At 44.0% G+C, this 22,246-nt stretch overlaps 3 protein-coding genes and 1 long non-coding RNA gene across 6 annotated transcripts in view; 1 reads left to right on the top strand and 3 right to left on the bottom strand.

The window, feature by feature from the left end:
• Positions 1-514: 514 nt before the first annotated feature.
• bfsp2 (beaded filament structural protein 2, phakinin) lies at positions 515-6,300 on the bottom strand. The gene is made up of 6 exons (XM_058630450.1): positions 5,842-6,300; positions 4,572-4,654; positions 4,331-4,487; positions 3,835-3,996; positions 3,637-3,765; positions 515-3,550 (listed from the first exon to the last, which is right to left on the bottom strand). Exons 1-6 carry the CDS (start codon positions 6,298-6,300, stop codon positions 3,311-3,313), a joined length of 1,230 nt encoding a protein of 409 aa, XP_058486433.1. The 3' UTR covers positions 515-3,310.
• Positions 6,301-6,744: 444 nt separating this feature from the next.
• ccr9a (chemokine (C-C motif) receptor 9a) lies at positions 6,745-10,707 on the bottom strand. Of its 2 annotated transcripts, XM_058626432.1 has the most exons (3): positions 10,639-10,707; positions 8,859-8,933; positions 6,745-8,533 (listed from the first exon to the last, which is right to left on the bottom strand). In XM_058626432.1, the coding sequence occupies exons 2-3, from the start codon at positions 8,895-8,897 to the stop codon at positions 7,454-7,456; spliced, it is 1,119 nt and encodes a 372-aa protein (XP_058482415.1). In that variant the 5' UTR covers positions 8,898-8,933; positions 10,639-10,707; the 3' UTR covers positions 6,745-7,453. The 2 variants fall into 2 exon arrangements, with proteins under 2 accessions (XP_058482415.1, XP_058482420.1); XM_058626437.1 differs by having other exon boundaries at positions 8,859-10,649.
• Positions 10,708-13,073: 2,366 nt separating this feature from the next.
• On the bottom strand, positions 13,074-15,227 carry LOC131441331 (uncharacterized). The gene is made up of 3 exons (XR_009232048.1): positions 15,118-15,227; positions 14,042-14,097; positions 13,074-13,695 (listed from the first exon to the last, which is right to left on the bottom strand). It is a non-coding gene; the product is annotated as an uncharacterized LOC131441331 (long non-coding RNA).
• The window catches only part of si:dkey-154p10.3 (zinc finger protein 513), a 17,138-nt gene continuing 9,822 nt past the window's right edge, over positions 14,931-22,246 (top strand). For both annotated transcript variants that reach the window (XR_009243108.1, XM_058654774.1), the window contains exons 1-2: positions 14,931-15,340; positions 21,741-21,810. Coding sequence is in view for 1 of the 2 variants with exons in the window: in XM_058654774.1 (XP_058510757.1) it covers positions 15,248-15,340; positions 21,741-21,810 (163 nt within the window). In the remaining variant the exon portion in view is untranslated. The remainder of the gene's footprint in view (positions 15,341-21,740; positions 21,811-22,246) is intronic.

Genomic DNA, 22,246 nt, shown 5'->3' with positions numbered 1-22,246 from the left:
GAGGTCATCAGAGGTCACAGTGAGGTCATCAGAGGTCACAGTGAGTTCATCAGGTCACAGTGAGGTCATCAGAGGTCACAGTGAGGTCATCAGAGGTCACAGTGAGGTCATCAGGTCACATCAGTGACACTTTGACCATGTGTTAAACTTTATTTATACAAGACTCAGTTTGCAGTGCACCGTTAACTTTATTGAATATTTAAACAGCAGCAACACAATCACAGTCATGTGACCACCTCAGGTGAAGCATCAGTCCTAAAGTCTGGAGCCACTTCATCGTCATGAACACCTGTACAGGTAAAAACACTGTGATGTCAGTCTTTCATGTCGACGTCTGTAGCATTGTCTGTAGCGTTGTTGACGTCTGCAGCGTTGTCTGTAGCATCGCTGATGTCTAGTGTCGTCTGAAGCATTATCTGTAGCGCTGTTGACGTCTGTAGCGCCGTTGACATCTGTAGCATTGTCTGTAGCGTCATCTTTAGCATTGTTGATGTCAGTAGCATGGTCTGTAGTGTTGTTGACGTTTGTAGCGTGGTCTGTACTGTTGTTGACGTTTGTAGCATGGTCTAAAGCGTTGCCTGTACTGTGGTCTGTAGCGTTGTTGGCGTCTGTAGCGCGGTGTGTAGCGTTTTTGACATCTGTAGCGCGGTCTGTAGCGTTGTTGACATCTGTAGCGTGGTCTGTAGCACTGTTGACATCTGTAGCACAGTCTGTAGCGTTGACATCTGTAGAGTGGTCTGTAGCGTTGTTGACGTCTGTAGCGCGGTGTGTAGCGTTGTTGACGTCTGTAGCGCGGTGTGTAGCGTTGTTGACGTCTGTAGCGTGGTGTGTAGTGTTGTTGACATCTGTAGCATGGTCTGTAGCATTGTTGACGTCTGTAGTGTTGTTGACGTCTGTAGCGTGGTCTGCAGCATTGTTGACGTCTGTAGCGTTGTTGACGTCTGTAGCGCGGTGTGTAGCGTTGTTGACGTCTGTAGCGTGGTGTGTAGTGTTGTTGACGTCTGTAGCGTTGTTGAAGTCTGCAGCGTTGTCTGTAGCAGGGTCTGTAGCGTTGTTGATGTCCGTAGCATGGTATGAAGCGTCATCTTTAACATTGTTGACGTCTGTAGCATGGTCTGTACCGTTGTTGACGTCTATAGCGTTGTTGACGTCTGTAGCATGGTCTGTAGCGTTGTTGACGTCTGTAGTGCGGTCTGCAGCGTTGTTGACGTCTGTAGCGTGGTGTGTAGTGTTGTTGACGTCTGTAGCGCGGTGTGTAGCGTTGTTGACGTCTGTAGCGTTGTTGACGTCTGTAGCGTGGTTTGTAGCGTTGTTGACGTCTGTAGCGTGGTTTGTAGCGTTGTTGATGTTTGTAGCGTTGTTGACGTCTGTAGTGCGGTCTGCAGCGTTGTTGACGTCTGTAGCGTGGTGTGTAGTGTTGTTGACGTCTGTAGCGCGGTGTGTAGCGTTGTTGACGTCTGTAGCGTGGTTTGTAGCGTTGTTGATGTTTGTAGCGTTGTTGACGTCTGTAGCGTGGTGTGTAGTGTTGTTGACGTCTGTAGTGCGGTCTGCAGCGTTGTTGACGTCTGTAGCGTGGTGTGTAGTGTTGTTGACGTCTGTAGCGCGGTCTGTAGCGGTGTTGACGTCTATAGCGTTGTTGACGTCTGTAGCGTGGTTTGTAGCGTTGTTGATGTCTGTAGCGTTGTTGACGTCTGTAGCGTGGTGTGTAGTGTTGTTGACGTCTGTAGCGTGGTGTGTAGTGTTGTTGACGTCTGTAGTGCGGTCTGCAGCGTTGTTGACGTCTGTAGCGTGGTGTGTAGTGTTGTTGACGTCTGTAGCGCGGTCTGTAGCGCTGTTGACGTCTGTAGCATTGTTGACGTCTGTAGCGCAGTCTGTAGGGTGGTCTGTAGCGTTGTTGACATATGTAGCGTGGTCTGTAGCGTTGTTGACTTATGTGGCGTGGTCTATAGCGTTGTTGACGTCTGTAGCATGGTCTGCAGCATTGTTGACGTCTGTAGCGTTGTTGACGTCTGTAGCGCGGTGTGTAGCGTTGTTGACGTCTGTAGCGTGGTGTGTAGTGTTGTTGACGTCTGTAGCGTGGTCTGTAGCGTTGTTGAAGTCTGCAGCGTTGTCTGTAGCAGGGTCTGTAGCGTTGTTGATGTCCGTAGCATGGTATGAAGCGTCATCTTTAACATTGTTGACGTCTGTAGCATGGTCTGTACCGTTGTTGACGTCTATAGCGTTGTTGACGTCTGTAGCATGGTCTGTAGCGTTGTTGACGTCTGTAGCGTGGTTTGTAGCGTTGTTGATGTTTGTAGCGTTGTTGACGTCTGTAGCGTGGTGTGTAGTGTTGTTGACGTCTGTAGTGCGGTCTGCAGCGTTGTTCACGTCTGTAGCGTGGTGTGTAGTGTTGTTGACGTCTGTAGCGCGGTCTGTAGCGGTGTTGACGTCTATAGCGTTGTTGACGTCTGTAGCGTGGTTTGTAGCGTTGTTGATGTTTGTAGCGTTGTTGACGTCTGTAGCGTGGTGTGTAGTGTTGTTGACGTCTGTAGCGCGGTCTGTAGCGGTGTTGACGTCTATAGCGTTGTTGACGTCTGTAGCGTGGTTTGTAGCGTTGTTGATGTCTGTAGCGTTGTTGACGTCTGTAGCGTGGTGTGTAGTGTTGTTGACGTCTGTAGCGTGGTGTGTAGTGTTGTTGACGTCTGTAGTGCGGTCTGCAGCGTTGTTGACGTCTGTAGCGTGGTGTGTAGTGTTGTTGACGTCTGTAGCGCGGTCTGTAGCGCTGTTGACGTCTGTAGCATTGTTGACGTCTGTAGCGCAGTCTGTAGGGTGGTCTGTAGCGTTGTTGACATATGTAGCGTGGTCTGTAGCGTTGTTGACTTATGTGGCGTGGTGTGTAGCGTTGTTGACGTCTGTAGCAGGGTCTGTAGCAGGGTCTGTAGCATTGTTGACGCCTGTAGCTCGGTGTGTAGCGTTGTTGACATCTGTAACGTAGTCTGTAGCGCGGTGTGTAGCGCTGTTGACATCTGTAGCGTTTTTGATGTCTGCAGCGTGGTCTGTAGCGCGGTGTGTAGCGCTGTTGACATCTGTAGCGTTTTTGATGTCTGCAGCGTGGTCTGTAGCGCGGTGTGTAGCGCTGTTGACGTCTGTAGTGTGGTCTGTAGCGTTGTTGACATCTGTAGCGTGGTCTGTAGCATTGTTGACATATGTAGCGTGGTCTGTAGCATTGTTGACGTCTGTAGCGTGGTCTGTAGCATTGTTGACGTCTGTAGCATTGTGTGTAGTGTTGTTGACGTCTTAAGCGCAGTCTGTAGCGTTCTCCTGCAGTAACTCACGGCGCCTCATGGAAGCGGTTCTCCTCCCCATCCATTATGTTGTGGTAAATCCCGATGGCTTGCTCCAGATGTTGCTTGTTGTTTAGCAACGTGTCATAGTCGCGGCGCTGCTGTTCGATCTCTCCGTGCACGTCAGCAAGCTCCACCTCCAGCTTGGCCACCACTGAGCCCAGGTTCTGCAGCTCCATATCGTGCCAGTGGCGAGCGTCACTGAGCGAGTTCTCCAGGCCACGTTTCTGCAGGTAGACAGACGTTAAGTGTCTCCAGAGGAAGTCAGTTGATTGTGTGATCATGTGATCATGTGATTATGTTTGGGTCTCACCAGCGCTCTGACGGACTCAGTCTCCGCCTGCAGACTCTGGATCTTACAGCCAGTGTCATGACATTCAGCCTTCAACGTCTCCAGCTGCTGCTCCACAGGACTGAGTCTGCTGCTCACTGACTCCGCCTCCTACATACACACACGTCAGGATGCCTGAAGATGCTGTACAGACACCTGGACAAGGACATGCCACCTCACCTGACACAGCTGGTAGTCTCTGGTCTCGGTTCGCTGACGTTCTGTCATCTTCTCCCAGTGGTTCCGGATGTGAACCAGGATCTGGTCCAGACTGGTCGTGATGAGAGCGTCAGGTTGGTCCACCTCATGTCCCGACATCTGACTGTAGAGGACACGAACATCCTGGACACACAGACAGGAAGTGGTGGTACGTACGGTGCAGCTCACATGTTCATATCTTTGTGAGTTTTTGTTTTTTTTTAAAAGTCAAAGTCAACTTTATTGTCATTTCACCGCATGGACAGGACAAACATGATGAATACAAGCTAACATTAAACATGCAGAGTAAAAAAGTCCTGTGTAAGGTAAAGTTCAGGGTTTAGACCTGGTTTTAGGGTTAGGATTAGGTTGGAGTTAGTCAGTTAGTAATGATGGTTAAGGTTAATGTGAGTGAATTATGTCTATAATGTGTCCTCACTAAGATATAAAAAGAACTTTGTGTGGGTGTGTGTGTCACCTGCTCGTGGTTTTGCTCCTGTTGGCGTAGCTCCTCCCTCATGTTCTCCATCTGCTCCTGGAGCTCCTCCTTCATCAGGTTGGCGTCATCAATGACCTTGTACAGAGAGCTAATCTCCTCCTCCACCTCCTTCCTGAACGGCTGTTCGTTCTCGTACCTGCACGACCAAGAACATGTGACCCCCGGGGTGTGTGTATGTGTGTGTGTGTGTGTGTGTGTGTGTGTGTGTGTGACCTCTGACCTCTCTTTAAAGTCCTCGGCAGTGGCCTGGACGTTCTCTGACTGCATCATCAGATGGGCGTTCTTCAGGATGGCTTCACTGACCTGCAGGAAATTAGAGATGTGAGCTGCAGCCAGCAGGGGGCAGCAAAAGTACTGTTTTATTTTTACAACTTTTGGAAATAAGTAAAAGAGTAAATATGTTTGAGGGAATCAAAGTAAACAAGAAGTAAACAACAACACATCAGATGTGGGTCAGATACAGGTCAGATGTGGATCAGAAACAGGTCAAGTGTTGATCAGATGGGGGTCAGATATGGGTTGGATGTGGGTCAGATACAGGTCAGATGTGGGTCAGAAACAGATCACATGTGGATCAGATATGGATCCGATGTGGATCAGTTGTGGGTCAGGTGTTGATCAGATGTGGATCAGTTGTGGGTCAGGTGTTGATCAGATGTTGATCAGTTGTGGATCAGAAACAGGTCACATGTGGATCAGATATGGATCAGATGTGGATCAGTTACAGGTCAGGTGTTGATCAGATGTGGATCAGTTACAGGTCAGGTGTTGATCAGATATGGATCAGTTGTGGGTCAGAAACAGGTCAGATATGGGTCCGAAACACGTCAGATGTGGGTAAGAAACAGGTCAGATGTGGGTCAGAAACAGGTCAGATGTGGGTCAGATGTGGATCAGATGTGGGTCAGATACGGGTCAGATGTGGGTCATAACAAGGTCAGATGTGGGTCAGATGTGGATCAGATGTGGGTCAGAACAGGGTCAGATGTGGATCAGAAACAGGTCAGAACGGGGTCAGATGTGGATCAGAAACAGGTCAGATGTGGATCAGAAACAGGTCAGATGTGGGTCAGAACAGGGTCAGATGTGGATCAATAACAGGTCAGATGTGGATCAGAAACAGGTCAGATGTGGGTCAGATGTGGATCAGAAACAGGTCAGATACGGATCAGATGTGGGTCAGATGTGAGTCAGAACAGGGTCAGATGTGGATCAGAAACAGGTCAGATGTGGATCAGAAACAGGTCAGATGTGGGTCAGATGTGGATCAGAAACAGGTCAGATGTGGGTCAGATACGGGTCAGATGTGGATCAGATGTGAGTCAGAACAGGGTCAGATGTGGATCAGAAACAGGTCAGATGTGGATCAGATGTGGATCAGAAACAGGTCAGATGTGGGTCAGATCAGGGTCAGATGTGGATCAGATGTGGGTCAGATCAGGGTCAGATGTGGATCAGATGTGGGTCAGATATCTGCCTGCATGTCTTACCTGTCGGTAGATGTCTTTCCACTCTGTCCTCATTTGTCCCCAGGTTGTAGCTCTGTCAGTCTTGTGATCCAGACTCAGTCGGATCTGGTCCTGCAGCTCTTGGTTCAGACTCTCTAGTGCCCTCACTTTGTCGCTGTACTCCATCAGGCAGCTGTTCAGTCCGACGGCAGTTCCATGACCCACAGCCTGGTCTCTGATCCGGGTCAGAACCGGGGTGGTGCTGCTGCGCGTTCCCTGCAGGAACACGCTGCTGATGCCCAGAGCACGCCGGGAGACCCGTGTGCCCAGACTGGAGACTCCACCCACCGGCAGGCCTGAAGCCACAAACACACCGCGGGTGGAGGCGGTACCTACGCTACCAGTGGTAGCAGCAGAACCGAACCTCCCCCCAGAGGCTGTGGGCGTATGCTCAGTGGACGACTGTCTCAGAGAGGACGAGCGGTGACGAGAGAGAGACATGATGACGCTGGAGCGCCAGAGCCGCGTGGAGCCGGATTTATGGAGCCGAGGGATTCTAGAACCATAACCACCTTTGTGTTTGAGCAGAGGGGGCGGGGCTTTGTTTTTAACATGACACACAAAAGAGAGTGAATTTAGCTGAGTCAGCGTGAAGATTCCTGAAATACACACACACACACAATACTCGCACACACACACACACACACACGCAATACACACACAATACACATAATACAGAGACACACACACAGAGGTCACAGGGCTGTGTTTGTCTCTCTCTCTTAAACTTACAGTTTAAGGTAATAGAAAATTATAAGATGTGACTGTCTCACAGTGTGTGTGAGTGTGTGTGTGTGTGTGTATGAGAGAGAGAGAGCGAGAGTGTGTGTTTTGTGTGAGTGTGTATGTTTTTGTGTGTGTGTATAGCAGTACTTGATTACAATATTTCATCAGAATCTTTATTTGTTTATAAATTTCAAATGAAGGTGAAAAAGTTTGACGGAGTGAAAACAACAGGAAGTGAGAAAAAACAAGTGTGACTGTGTTTGATCCACTTCCTCTTGTTTGTCACGCTCACACTGTTACACACTGTTACACTAACAACCACAAAACTATTTACATGTTTTCATGTTAGCATCTATTAACAGCCGTAAGCATTAGCATTTATTAGCAGCTGTTGTTCTTTCACAGTCAAGATGATTAACGTGGCAGTTCAAGTTCAACATGTGACACAAAAACCAGTCACATGACCAACACCATCCAATTTTAGCAGCTACATATGAAGAACTTCACATCTACCACGTGAACGTTTGGGAAAAGTCTGAGAACGTCGAGACGTCTGCCATGAATGTCGTAAACATCTCAACTGTTCCTTCATCTTCAGGATCACATCATCACTGCAACGTGCTTCAAAGCCTCGTTCAGGAGGTTTCTGACCATGTGGGTGAACACCTTTGTGCAGCTCCATGGTGATGATGTTCGGTTACATGTGTTAGTTTAGCTAAATGAAAATACAAAGTCCTGACAAGTCCTGACAAAGTCCTGATAAAGCAAAGGGAATATTTGACATTCTAGAGTGAACATTCAAGGAGTTTGAAGCAGCTTGAATCTAAAGTGAAGAGAGACAATGATGAGATGTCCTCGCAGTGTGTCCTCACAGGGACATGGCCTGGGAAGTGTCACTGTCTGACATCACCGAGGCGCGGGTGGAGTTCAGTGGACTCCTGCTGGTCTTACTCAGTGGACTCTTGCTGACCAGCGGTGGCCGGCAGCAGCAGCGTAGCAGCTGCAGAACATCGCGGCGGAAACGCACGCCAACAAAAGCGTAGAGGAAGGGGTTGAGGCAGGCGTGCGTGTACGCCACGCTCTTCAACACCTGTCCCACCACGTCGAAGCGCTTCATTTCTTTGCAGTCTGTCATTGTCATGTTGGAGGCCTGTGTCGCCTTCATCACCAGCACGACATTGTAGGGCAGCTGTGACACGATGAACACCATCACCACCACCAGGATGACGCGCATGGCCTTGTGCTTCTGGAAGTTTCGGGTTCTGAGCAGCTTTGTTACGATGACGCTGTAGCAGAAGACCATGATGATGAAGGGGATGCAGAAGCCCATGCTCACCTGCAGAGACAGCACCAGGATCTTGGTGAGGTTGCCCTCATGATGGGGGAACACCAGCGTGCAGTACTGCTGTGAGTCCACATCTTTGGTGGTGGCAAACACCAGCTCAGGTATGGCGAGCGCCAGGGCCAGCAGCCACACCCCCGCACACACCACACGGCTGCAGCGGCGGCGCTCCAGCTGTGAGTTTTGTGCCTTGGTGGTCTGTACGATGACGACATAGCGGTCGATGCTGATGCAGGTGAGCAGCATCATGCTGCTGAACAGGTTCACTTTGTAGAAGGCAAAGTTTAACTTGCAGAGGATGACGCCAAAGTTCCAGCCATGCAGCGCCTCCTCCGCCCACATCGGCAGACTGACCAGGAAGAGCAGGTCAGCGACTGCCAGGTTTAGCAGGAACACGTCTGACATGGTCTTCAGTCGCCCTCGGAAGTTCAGGTAGATCCAGACCACTGCCATGTTTCCAGCTCCGCCCACCAACGTGATGATCCAGAAGAGTGGTGGTTCGAACCAACCCCTAAAGGCCCGCACAGACTCACGGTCACACATCAGGTCCTGGTAGTCGTAGTCATCGTCATCTGTCGTCGGTGACATGCTCGCATAGAACGGATCCTGACAAGGAGACGCAACATATTTGAACTCATCCGAACTCACACCTGACTCACACCTGAACACACACTTGAACACACACCTGACTTACACCTGAACACACACCTGAACTCACACCTGAACACACACCTGACCACACACCTGAACACACACCTGACTCAAACCTGACTCACACCTGAACACACACCAGACTCACACCTGAACACACGCCTGACTCACACCTGAACACACACCTGACCACACACCTGAACACAGGTGTGTGATCAATGAATCAGTTCTATACATAATAATGAAACAAGCTGATCGATCAATAAGTGATTATTGTTACCTCAGTGGTGAATGTTGTGATGTTCATGATGTCATCCATAGATTCTTGTTGATGTCGATGATTCACTGACTTTCACTGTCAATCAATTAATTTAGTTAGGTCACAGTTAGTTTAGTTACTTAAGTTTCTTTAGTAAGGTCACAGTTAGTTTAGTTACTTAAGTTACTTTGGTTAGGTTACAGTTAATTTAGTTACTTTAGTTAGGCTACAGTTTAGTTTAGTTACTTAAATTACTTTAGTAAGGTCACAGTTAGTTTAGTTACTTTAGTTAGGTTACAGTTTAGTTTAATTACTTAAGTTATTTTAGTAAGATCACAGTTAGTTACTTTAGTTAGGTTACAGTTATTTTAGTTTATTTAGGTATCAGTTTAGTTACTTTAGTAAGGTTGCAGTTAGCTTAGTTACTTTGGTTAGGTTACAATTAGTTTAGTTACTTAAGTTAGGTTACAGCTAGTTTAGTTAGGTTGCAATTAGTTTAGTTACTTTATTTAGGTTACAGTTTAGTTTAGTTACTTAAGTTATTTTAGTAAGGTCACAGTTAGTTACTTTAGTTAGGTTACAGTTATTTTAGTTACTTTATTTAGGTATCAGTTAAGTTACTTTAGTAAGGTTGCAGTTAGCTTAGTTACTTTGGTTAGGTTACAATTAGTTTAGTTACCTAAGTTAGGTTACAGTTAGTTTAGTTACTTTAGTTAGGTTGCAGTTAGTTTAGTTACTTTATTTAGGTTACAGTTTAGTAAGGTTGCAGTTAGTTTAGTTACTTATGTAAGGTTACAGTTAGTTTAGTTACTTTAGTTAGGTTGCAGTTAGTTTGTTTACTTAAGTTAGGTTACAGTTAGTTTAGTTACTTTAGTTAGGTTGCAGTTAGTTTAGTTACTTAAGTTACTTTAGTTAGGTTACAGTTAGTTTAGTTACTTTAGTTAGGTTGCAGTTACTTTATTTAGGTGATCTGTGATAAAGGACTGCTAGTTTAGTTGGTTAATAGTTAGTGATATAGGTACTGCTGTGATAAAGGACTGTTAGTTTATAGTTAGTTTAGTTAGTTAATAGTTAGTAATAATACTGCTGTGATAAAGGACTGTTAGTTTATAGTTAGTTTAGTTGGTTAATAGTAAGAATGTAACTGCTGTGATAAAGGACTGCTAGTTAGTTTATCGTTAAAGTTCGTTTATGGTAAGTTTAAGTTAGTAATAATGTAACTGCTGTGATAAAGGACTGCTAGTTAGTTTAGTTAGTTAATAGTACGTTTTAGTTGGTAATAATGTAACTGCTGTGATAAACGACTGTTAGCCAATAGTTAGTCTAGTTAGTTAATAGTTAATAATAATGTTACTGCTGTGATAAAAGACTGTTAGTTTATAGTTAGTTTAGTTAGTTAATAGTTAGTAAGAATGTAACTGCTGGGATAAAGGACTGTTAGATAGTTTATTGTTAAAGTTAGTTTATAGTAAGTTTTAGTTAGTAATAATGTAACTGCTGTGACTGCTAGTTAGTTTATCGTTAGAGTTAGTTAATTGTAAGTTGTACTTGGTATAATGTTACTGCTGTGATAAAGGACTGTTAGTTTATAGTTAGTTTATTTGGTAATAGTTAGTAATAATGTTACTGCTGTGATAAAGGACTGTTACGTCACTTTATAAGTCACACACACGTATAAGTGAAACTCACAGACAATAACTTTATAATTTAAATGATCACAGAATTTAATAAACATAAAACATCAATGCTGAAACTAACCTAAACTAATAAATACTAGTCAGACAGAGACAGTTGGACTCACCGTCAGCCGCCTTTCACTTTGACGCTTGTGCCTGGTAAACCACAAACAGACGAAGATGAAGCACATGAGGAGGAGGTGGAGCCTAAACTGCTTTACTGTGAAAATACAAATCACTAAAATCTGTCACAAACTTTACTTTTACTAATATTTATATTTAAAAAACAGAAATGTTTTACAGGTAACTGAGTTCTGAAGGCTCCCCAGTTACCAGGTTAACTGGTAACAGGTTATCTGGTTAACTTTCATGACTAGGTCTTTGTAAACTAGGACAAGTTGTCGTCCACCATTTTGTGTCAAACTTGAATCACAGGTCATAGTGTGCTCTCCCTGTCACATGACCTGAGGACACGCAGTCCACCACTGCATGAAGACATGAGACAGAGTGACATTCATCACCTCATATTCATCACTTCACATTCATCACCTCATATTCACTACTTCACATTCATCACTTCATATTCATCACTTCACATTCATCACTTCACATTCATCACTTCATATTAACATATTAACTTATTTGATTATTATCAAATAAGTTCAATGTATTAGGATGTTCAATGTCAGCAGACACATTTAGTCCTGGTTTAGCTCATTAATCAGTAAAATCACTTGGTTATCCTGGCCTGTGACAACATGATTCACTCTGTAATAAATAACCTTCACATTGTTGTTCTTTGGAACTTCTGTCACTGACAATAAATCTTATTTTATGATTGATTACTGAGATATTTGACAGATTCAGTATTGATCTGTGATTATTGACAATTTCTCCCTTTATATGAAAGTGTACAGGAAACTGTGTGTGTGTGTGTGTGTGTGTGTGTGAGAGAAAGAGAGAGAACAGACGTCATTGAAACAGGAAGCAGACACTTTTTTGAGACGATGTGTTCACACTCTTCAATGTTGCATGACAAGCTGTGACCACACACACGCACACACACACACACACACACACACTTCCTGTTTTGACAGAAAAGTAAGAAAACTGCCTGGTCATGTGACCTGACTTCTCTTCATGCTGGTTACCATGGTTACAGTTCTGCCCTCTAGTGTTGATGTTTGTAATAATGAACTTTAATTTTTTTTTGTCAGATTTGATAATGTGAAGATTTCTGGGGTCAAAGGTCACAATTATTATAAATGGTAACATTTAAATGTAACACATGAAAAAATCAAATAACATGAGATGAATGGGTGTGTGTCAAACCCCAGACTCTGACACATTGTGACGACCCCTTGTTTGTGGGAGTGTTGCTGGCCTTCGATGATTTGTTTTTACATTACATGTCATTTAGCAGACGCTTTTATCCAAAGCAACTAATAATGGAATTAAGTACAATCAGCCAGAGGTGGAGTCAAACTTGCGACCATTGCGACCATGATGTCTTTCATACACAGGGTACCGGTCTTAACCACTGAGCCACTCCACCAGGTATGTTTCAGGCCAGGAGGCGGAGTCATCATCACAGGGATGAGCTCCACCTGGACACATCTACTGATCACAGACACTAATATTTATTCTTAAGTAAATAAATCATTGTTTTGCATTAGTCCTCGTCTTCTCTCTCTATTTTTGTTGCAGCCTAAGAGCCGGGCTGTGACAACATAAACAAAGTAAGTCGGTATGACTTAGCATGGACTTTCTCCCTTTAGTTATTACATTACATTATTACATGTCATTTAGCAGACGCTTTTATCCAAAGCGATTTACAATAAGGGGTGAAACAAACCTTTTAATAACAATGAAGAAGAAAACGCCTCCATATCAGAGATCAGAGCACAACACAGAAACACTGGCCCTTTCTCAATATCTCTACTTCCATCCTGGTCCGTACTCTCGTACATGTGCGTACTTGTCAATACATGTCAGTACTTGTCCATACTTGTCTGTACTCTCGTACTTGTCCGTACTTGTCAATACTTGTCTGTACTTGTCAGTACTTGTCTGTACTTGTACATACTTGTCGGTACTTGTGCCTGCTTGTCCGTACTTTTGTACTTGTCTGTACTTGTCCGTACTTGTACATACTTGTCGGTAATTGTCAGTCCTTGTGCGTACTTGTCCGTAATCTCGTTCTTGTCAGTCCTTCTGCTTACTTGTCTGTACTTGTGCGTACTTGTCTGTACTTGTCCTTGTTCGTACTTGTCTGTACTTGTCCGTACTTGTGCGTACTTGTCTGTACTCTCGTACTTGTGCATTCTTGTCCGTACTCTCGTACTTGTCTGTACTGTACTTATCCGTACTTGTGCATTCTTGTCTGTACTCTCGTACTTGTCTGTACTCTCGTACTCTCATACTTGTGCACTCTTGTCTACACTCTCGTACTTGTCTGTACTCTCGTACTTGTCTGTACCGTACTTATCCGTACTTGTGCATTCTTGTCTGTACTCTCGTACTCTCTAAATTGTTATTTGGAATTTAGCAGTCTGATGGCCAGTGGAAAGTAGCTGTTCTTGAGTCGGTTTGTTCTGCAGCGGATGCTGCGGAACCTCCTGCCAGACGCCAGCAGGGAGAACAGTCCATGGTGGGGGTGGGTGTGGTCAGTGAGGATCTGGTGAGCCCTGGTTAGACAGCGCCTGTGTGCAATGTCTTTGATGGGTGGGAGTGGTGTCCCAATGATCTTCTCCGCTGTTCTCACTTGTGCGTTCTTGTCTGTACTTTCGTACTTGTCTGTACTTGTCTGTACTCTTGTACTCTCATACTTGTGCGTACTTGTGAAACGTCATCAGCCTCAGTCCAACTTCTGTTGCAATACTCATGTACACGAGCAGCGAGTACAGTTCTTGCACCCAGAAGTGTTCTGGCTCCGCCCGTTTTACCCAGCATGCATCGAGTGGTGACTTACTTGGCAGAATGCATTTGGCCGGAACATAGCAGCAGAGAAAGAAATATAAACCTGATATAAATATTTCTCTGTGTCCTGGAACAAAGTTTTAAAATCATTTGAGTCATTTATTATTATTTATTTTGTTTTTAATGTAAATGTTTTTACCTGAAAGTTTGAAAGTTTGTTTATTATTAACAGTAGCGTACCGTGGGGTTTCAGTCAGGGCCTTCTATAAAAAAAAAAAAAAACATGCACAAACACAACCACATACAAAACACACTATTATGCGCTATATTCACGAGACAGTTGATCTGCAACAACCATAGCGCACACGCACACCACTGCGCGTCTATAGGCTACAGCATCATTACCACCACATCTTCCGTTATGTCACTCAGCAACCGCAATTTCACAAGCCACCATATGACACAAAAACAAGCTTCCACATAAGCATAGGCGTCAGCTATGCGGGGAACATGTCCACGGCACTATTTATGATCAACAGTTTTGTCCTCACCACTTCTAAAATGTTTATAAATGTATCATTAACACTCGAACTACCGTAAATGACGTACCTCTTTGGTGTAGGTCTTCCTCTTGAAATAATTTCCTTCTTTTCTCCAAACGATCGCTGTGAAAAGTGCACACGAAGGAGATCAGAAACATGATGGATCGGTGGTGTTAATGCAGTGGCCATAGCTTACTTCAAAACCCGCCACAGGTTCAAACAGCGGGGGCTAGCGCCAGACACATCGCTGGGCCTGGGGCGATTCTGTCACTATGCATCAAATTTTGATTGGCTGACGAAACACGTCAGTCAAGGTTATAACTAAATAGGAAATGGCAGCTTCAACGAAAGGCCAGCAATACTACTAGAGCAGGTCCACAGAGCTATGATGCGTTTAATGACATCCAGGAAAATCCAGCTCAGCTTCACAAAAAATAACCATATTCTTTCTGGAAATATAATCATAACATACTGAAAAGGTAATTGAATTCAGACACGTTCAGACACACATTCATTTGATTATTAAAGATAATAATAATAATAATAAAATATTTTTGATATTGTCAGCCCACCACTGATTATTAATGTTAAATTTATTTTAACTTTGAATTTTAGATTTATATTATTTATAAGTCACACGGTCATGTATTTACATATAATATGTATCTATACAGTAGTTATATATTGGTATATATATCCTGTGTATATTTATATTAATATATAAATATATTTATAATTAAATACATAAACAAAATATCTATATTTTATACCCTATACTGCTTTATTATATTTTCCACATGGTACTGTATATGTTAATAAAAAATAATTAATACATTAAGTTAAATATTAAAAAAATTGAGAATAAAAACAATATATCTGCATTTAATGGGGGTATGTTCACTTATCAACATTAGGTGGCGGTAATGAGGCTTAAGCACTTGGCACCACCCGCCTTTCAAACAGTAGAACAAAGAAGTAGCCGCTGTTCGTGCTGCAGACATCGTACCTGTGTACTCTGTACTCTGGGAGTACGTACTACAGTAGTACTAAAGTATACAAGTACATGCTTGTTTACTTGAGCACTGAGAAAGGGCCAGCGCCGTTTCTCCCGGCTTCTTTGTACGCGCGCGTATGTTTACTCACAATGCCTTGCGTTCTAGTCCGCTTCCTGCATTTGGTTCGCTTGTAGGGAAGTTGCGTTCACGAACGAACGAGGATTGGATTGAGAAGAACTGCCGTGAATACGACTTTAAACTCATCATGTTGTCATGCAATGTACACAAGACGCCGACAGGTGACAATGGAGGGCAGCTGTGCATCCGCTCACACTGAAGAAGAAGAAGACGAAGACGAGCATAAACAGCAGGTATGTCCGTCCGTGTGCGCGCGTGAGACTGTGGCCGTTTCTCAAAACTCAAGTAAACAAGTATGTATGTATTGTTGTGCTGTTTGAATGGTGGCTGGCGCCAAGTGCTGCAGCCTCATGAGCGCCACCTACAGTGTTGATAAATTAACATATGAAATACTTTGAATAAATGCATATATATATTGTTATTATTGTAATTATTACTGAATTTATTAATTTATTTCTATTAAAATATGCAATCCAATGTGGAAAATAGATATATTACAGTATTGTAGAGTAGTATATGTAATAAAGTATAATCTTACTTATATATGAAATCACACGGTGACACGTCTGGGTTGCATTAACTAGTTTACTTCCTCTATGACTCTCTTCAGGTCAACCACAACAAAACACAACATACTCCACCTAGTGGTAGGAGTCATATATGCACATACATCACATCTTCCCCTTTAAAGGAGACATCAGTCAGTCAGTCATCATCTACCGCTTTATCCTCTGCCAGAGGGTCGCGGGGGGTGCTGTGCCAATCTCAGCTACATCGGGCGATAGGCGGGGTACACCCTGGACAGTTCGCCAGTCCATCGCAGGGCCACACACAGATAGAGACAAACAACCATTCACTCTCACACTCACTCCTATGGTCAATTTGGAGTGTCCAATTTACCTATCCCCACATTGCATGTTTTTGGACTGTGGGAGGAAGCCGGAGTACCCGGAGAGAACCCACGCACACACGGGGAGAACATGCAAACTCCATGCAGAAAGGCCCTTGTTCCAACCGGGGCTCGAACCCGGGTCTTCTCGCTGCAAGGCGAGAGTGCTAACCACTACACCACCGTGTGGCCTAAAGGAGACATATTCTACCCTATTTCTCCAAGTTAAACTAGTTCCCTGGTGTCCTAATGAACATGTCAGTGACATGCTTTGGTCAAAATACCATAAGGATGAAGCACCATAGCAGTTCAATAAATAATAAAAGACTCAGACGGTAAACTAACCCATGCACCGGAAGAAATAAACAACATTTTTAGAGATTTCTATAAAAACTTATACTCATCAAACAATAACTCATCAAGTACAGACATAAACACATTTTTAAACTCCATAGATCTACCAAAACTTAATAATGAACAGGTTAAGTCTATGGAGTCCCATATCACAATAGCTGAACTAAATGAGGCCCTACACCATATGCCAAACAGGAAAGCCCCAGGACCAGACGGATTCCCAGTGGAATTCTACAAAACATTCTGGTCCATACTAGCACCAACATTCTATAAAATGATAATAAAAATCAAGGAAAGTAACACTCTCCCCACACACATAAATACAGCACATATCTGTCTTCACCTCAAACCTAAAAAAAGACCCGTCACTCCCATCCAGCTATCGCCCCATCTCACTCATAAACGCAGATCTTAAAATCATCTGCAAAGCCTTAGCAAGGAGACTGGAAAAAATGACCCCCTTCATAATTCACCCAGATCAGACAGGATTCATTAAGGATAGACATTCAACTAATAATACACGCAGATTAGTAAATATAATAGACTACTGCACAATCAATACATTTAGAGCAGCAGTGGTTTCACTAGATGCAGAAAAAGCATTTGATAGAGTAAACTGGAAATTCCTACTTGCCACAATGGAAACATTTGGATTCGGAGAACAATTCATCTCCTGGATCAAAATTTTATACAGTTCACCCAGTGCCTCTGTCAGAACAAATGATCAAACTTCTCCAAGCTTCACTCTCCAGAGAGGCACCAGACAAGGCTGTCCACTCTCTCCATCACTATTTGCCATCTTTATTGAACCACTCGCAGCGGCTATTCGCACAAACAAAAATATCAAGGTATTCAAACAACAAAACTACATCACAAAATAAGCCTCTATGCTGATGATGTATTACTTTTCCTCCAAGACTCACAAAGCTCTCTTTCCAAGACTATTGCACTTCTTAATAAATTCTCAGCCATATCAGATTACTCGATAAACTGGTCAAAATCGATCATCCTACCAATCAACCATGACTTCAAATCACCATCCTGTCCTCTGAAATCTGGAAACATTAGATATTTGGGTGTAAATTTTTCCTCCAGGCTGTCAGATCTAGCACAATTAAACTATACTCCACTACTTAAATCAATAGAGGATGACCTCATGCAATGGACTTCCTTACCTATATCACTTATGGGAAGAGTTAACACCATGAAAATGATGATGTTACCAAAAATCAATTACCTCTTCTAAATAATCCCAACTAAACCCTCACCAATCTGGTTTAAATCATTAGACTCTGCCACCATAAAATTCCTCTGGAAAACCAAACCAGCACGCATCAGTTTAAAAACACTCCAAAAAGCAAAAGCCTATGGTGGCCTGGAACTTCCAAACTTCCACAACTACTTTCTTGCAAATAAGCTTCACTATGTCCAAAAATGGTTTCAACCCAAACCACTGGACAGTCTGTGGCTAGACATTGAACAAACACTCTGTAAAGAAATTTAAATCTCCGATCTGCCATTTATAAGCAAAACCATCAAACGGCATCAGTGCTTTAAAAGCATAAATATAAACGCCTCCCTGTCAGCCTGGTGGAATAAAACAACACTAAAACTCAAATCATGGCAAGAAAAAGGTATAAGGCACCTAAAACAAATTATCCAAGATAACAAATTCATTCCAGTTCAGAACTTAGTGGAACAATATGGCATTAACAGCAACATGTCATTTGATTTGATCTCTTTGATTTTGATCTACAAATACAATCTGTAATCCAGACGAGGTTTAAAACCAGTAAATTGGATCTAGAACTACCTCCAATGATCAAACAATTTTTAAACCTTATGTCTCCCAAAATGGTGTCTAAAACACACGCACTATTAACTAAAAACGATTGTACAATCTCTTTACCAACCACAAAATGGGAGGAAGACCTATCCATCAGCCTAGATGAACATTTCTGGTTACAGATATCATCTAACACATTCAAAATGATAAAAAATCCAGACCTACAACTAATACAATACAAAATCTTACACAGAACACACTACACAGGAAAAAGGATGTTCAGAATGGGGTTCTCACAATCAAGGCGTGGGCCTGGTCTGGACTGTCCCTGGGCTGTGGGTGGGGCCGGGGTCTGGGGATTGCTGCCGTTGGAAATGCCGTGGTGGCCTGGTGGTGTGTCTACGTGGGCCTCCGCCTATCCCTCCCTGGGCTGGGGGCGTGCGGTCGGCTTCTGGGGGGCGGTGGGGGTGACTGTGGTGGGTATCTGGCCGTGCCTCCCCGGTGGAAAGTCTGGGGGGGGCTCTACTCCCCCCGGTGGTGGGCTGGCCCTGACCTCGGGCGCTGGTGGGCTCTGGGTACGGGGACCCTGGGCCTCTGCAGCCTGCCTGGGTGTGGGGTGGCTCGGCCTCTGTCCGTGGTCTTGTCGCCGCCGGCTCCCTCAGGTCGGCCCTGGGTGGGTGGGCTTCCCCCCCACACTCCTCCGACTGGCCCCCTGCGGGATGGATGCGTTGCTATCCTGGGGGTGGTGGCTGTGGGCCTCTCCTGCCCTGTACGGCTACTGGGCGCCCTAGGCGCCTGGATGATTTTCGGCCCGTCGCTGGGGACTGGCCGAACATTGGCACGGTCCCCCACCCAGATTCCAATCACACAACCCCTGCACATATACACTGATATGCGCGATCACACACACACACTAACACGCTACGATAAATGAAACTTAACTGATATAACTGTTGTAAGCCCGGACATACTCTCTTGATGTGGTCGTTAACAATTATTATTGTATAATATGTCACCTTTAACATATTCTCCACACTCAATTTACTCATTATTTTCTAATCATTGACTTAAAGGGGACATATTCTGCAAAATCAACTTTTTAACCATTTCAATACTTATATTTGGGACTCTGGAGGCCCTACCAGTCGCCAAAGTGTGGAAAAAGAATATTCAGTCATGTTTTCGTGGTTCCCCTTAGTGTAAGTATAGGCGATAAAACACTCGATGTTGAATTCCCTGCGCTTATGATGGCAGCATGTGTATTTTCACCGCGAATGTTACCACCCACCAGTAAGTTTACTTGGAGAGCTCCACAGCGGTGCTGTCCCCAAGTGTTTTTAACTGATTTACAGTTCGACACTGTTCGGCTCGATCCTTATGTAGGACGTCTCTTCCTGTGACGGCACTCTTGCTGTTTTCTGCGCACGCTGCCATGTTGATATTGTCAGAGAACTAGTGGAGGGAGGGGGAGACGAATAGAGCTGTAAAGCACTGTAAAGAGGACAAATCAGAAACGCCCTGGAAGAAGTGGGTGTGTGTTTGCCTGTGTCTCATTTGCATATAAAGGGACCATGCACGAAAACCGAGCGTTCTGAAAGGGGCGGGTTTAGCAGGGTTATTGAACTGCTATTGTGCTTCATCCTTATGGTATTTTGACCAAGGCATGTCACTCACATGTTCATTAGGACACCAGGGAACTATTTTAATGGGGGAAATGGGGTATAATATGTCCACTTTAACATTTCACAGTTTAACAAACTCAACACATACCTTGAAGTTCTGAATGTGTTCAGTTTCTCTTCTGTGATTGGTAGTTGAGATGTTATTAAATGGATCTGTAGTTCATCCTCTAGGAATTGCTCTGGTTTTTCTTTCAGGTAAGCTCGACTCAGTGTGTCTGCGATGTAGAGCTCCTTTCCAGGCTTGTAGCTGACCCTCAAATCATAGGGTTGGAGGCTCATCAGCATCCTATGGAGTCTCGGTGGAGCCTTCTGGAGTGATTTCTTAAACACAGTCTCTTATGGTTTGTGTTCTGTTTCCACATGCACTGTCTTGCCATAAACATATTGCTTGAACTTCTCACACCCATAAAGAATCGCCAAAAGTTCTTTTTCAATTTGAGCGTACCTCTTCTGACAGTCAGTCAGCGCTCTTGAGCCATAGGCCACTGGCTGTCCATCCTGAATTAACACTGCTCCCAGACCTTCAGAGCTTGCGTCGACAGACAATGTTATATCCTTTCTCACATCAAAATACCTTAGCACTGGGGCTTTGCTCACAAGGATCTTCAGCTTTTCAAATCTTTTCTGCTGTTCAGCCTCCCAATGCCAAGCTACGTCACCCTCCAGGAGTTTCCGGAGCGGCGCACTCTCGTCGAGAGGTTCGGCACAAACTTTGCCAGATACTGAAGCATCCCTAAAAACCTCAGTAGACCTGCCTTGTCTTCTGGTTCAGGCATGTCCTGTATAGCTCTGACCTTGTCCTGGTCTGGTTTCACTCCCTCCGCAGACAGAATGTGGCCGACGTATGTGATCTCTGTCCTTCTGATCTTACATTTGTCTTTGTTTAACTTCAGGTTGATACTCCTGATCCTGTCCATCAGCTCTCTCAGTCTCCTGTCATGCTGTTCCTTGTCTTCACCCCACACTAAGATATCATCCACTATGTTCACAACTCCCTCCAAGCCTTCCAGTCTCTGTGCAATGCACTTCTGAAACACCTCTGAAACTAACGACACTCCGAAGGGAAGTCGTAGGAAGCGGTTACATTCATACGGGGTGTTGAATGTACATAACTTGGAACTCAATTCAGTTTTGTGCAGGATTCTCTTCCAAGGATGGCAAGTGAGTCTCTCTCTATAATCTGGAATTCCAGCTCATATTCCTTGTCTTTGAAATCACACTTGAGCTTTGCCCTGCCCTTTGTTGCTATCATGTGGCCAGAGTAAGTAACAAGCTTACATCCTGACTTCTGTAGTACAGCATCCTTGTGTGTGATTCTCTCAAAGTCTCTCACTGACAGCACGTCAAGCTTTACAGTTAGCACACTGTTGTTTAATTTGAGCTTTTGAGTCCATTTCTTACTGTTGTTGTTCTCTGTTGAGACTGTTTCCAGCTGAAACGTTGCATCTGTTTGCTCACTTGGTCTGATCTCTATACATCCCATAAACATGACATCATCTTCTTCTTGATTGATCTCATGTACTTTTTTCTCAGTTTTCCTTGGTTTAAACTGTTGTTTTTGTGACCTGCACACACGACTGAAGTGGTTCTTTAATTTACACAGGTTGCATATTTTCCCATATGCTGGACACTTCTTTGGCTCGTAGTAGCCACACCTTTTGCATTCTCCCTTCCTACTGGCTTTCTTCATTTTGGTAACTTTTATCTTATTCACGGCTACGTCTGCTTCGTCGTGCAGTGCTTTCATGTGACTTAGCGTTACCTCGCTTGCTCGACAGATATCCACAGCCTTTGTCAGTTTTAAACATCTCTCTGAGCAGCCTAGCTCTCACAGTGTTATTGTTTATGCCACAGACTACGCTGCCTTTTATCAGTTCATCTGTCAGCTGTGCAAATTCACAATCCTTTCCCTTGTTCTTTAGGTCCATCACGTAGGCATCAATCGTCTCATTCGGCCCTTGGACTCGGGTAAAGAACACGTGTCTCAGATAGGTAATGTTCTTCCGTGGCTCACAGTAGTCTCTAAACATATCCTTAAGTTTGTTAATACCATCCACATCTTCATCAAAGTCCATGGTATTAAATACCTTTATCGCTTCATCTCCAGCAACATGAAGGAATGTCGCACATTTAACCTTCTCACTCTTCTCTTCGATGCCTGTTGCGATGAGATAGAATTCAAACTTTTGAATCCACGTTCGCTTTGAATCCAGATTTCCCTCGAAGCACAGACTGTTCGGAAGCTTCAGTTGTTTCATTTTTTAGACTTCTGACACCATGTAATAAAGTATACTCTGGGTTGCATTAACTAGTTTACTTCCTCTATGACTCTCTTCAGGTCAACCACAACACAACTACTACTCTACTCTACATATCTAATATTTACATATTTTATTTTATTTAAATACAGATACAATGACCGTGCGAC

This window comes from Solea solea, chromosome 1 (genome assembly GCF_958295425.1).
Source record: "Solea solea chromosome 1, fSolSol10.1, whole genome shotgun sequence".
NCBI classification, from domain to species: Eukaryota; Metazoa; Chordata; class Actinopteri; order Pleuronectiformes; family Soleidae; genus Solea; species Solea solea.
This window is presented reverse-complemented; position numbering and strand designations above follow the sequence as displayed.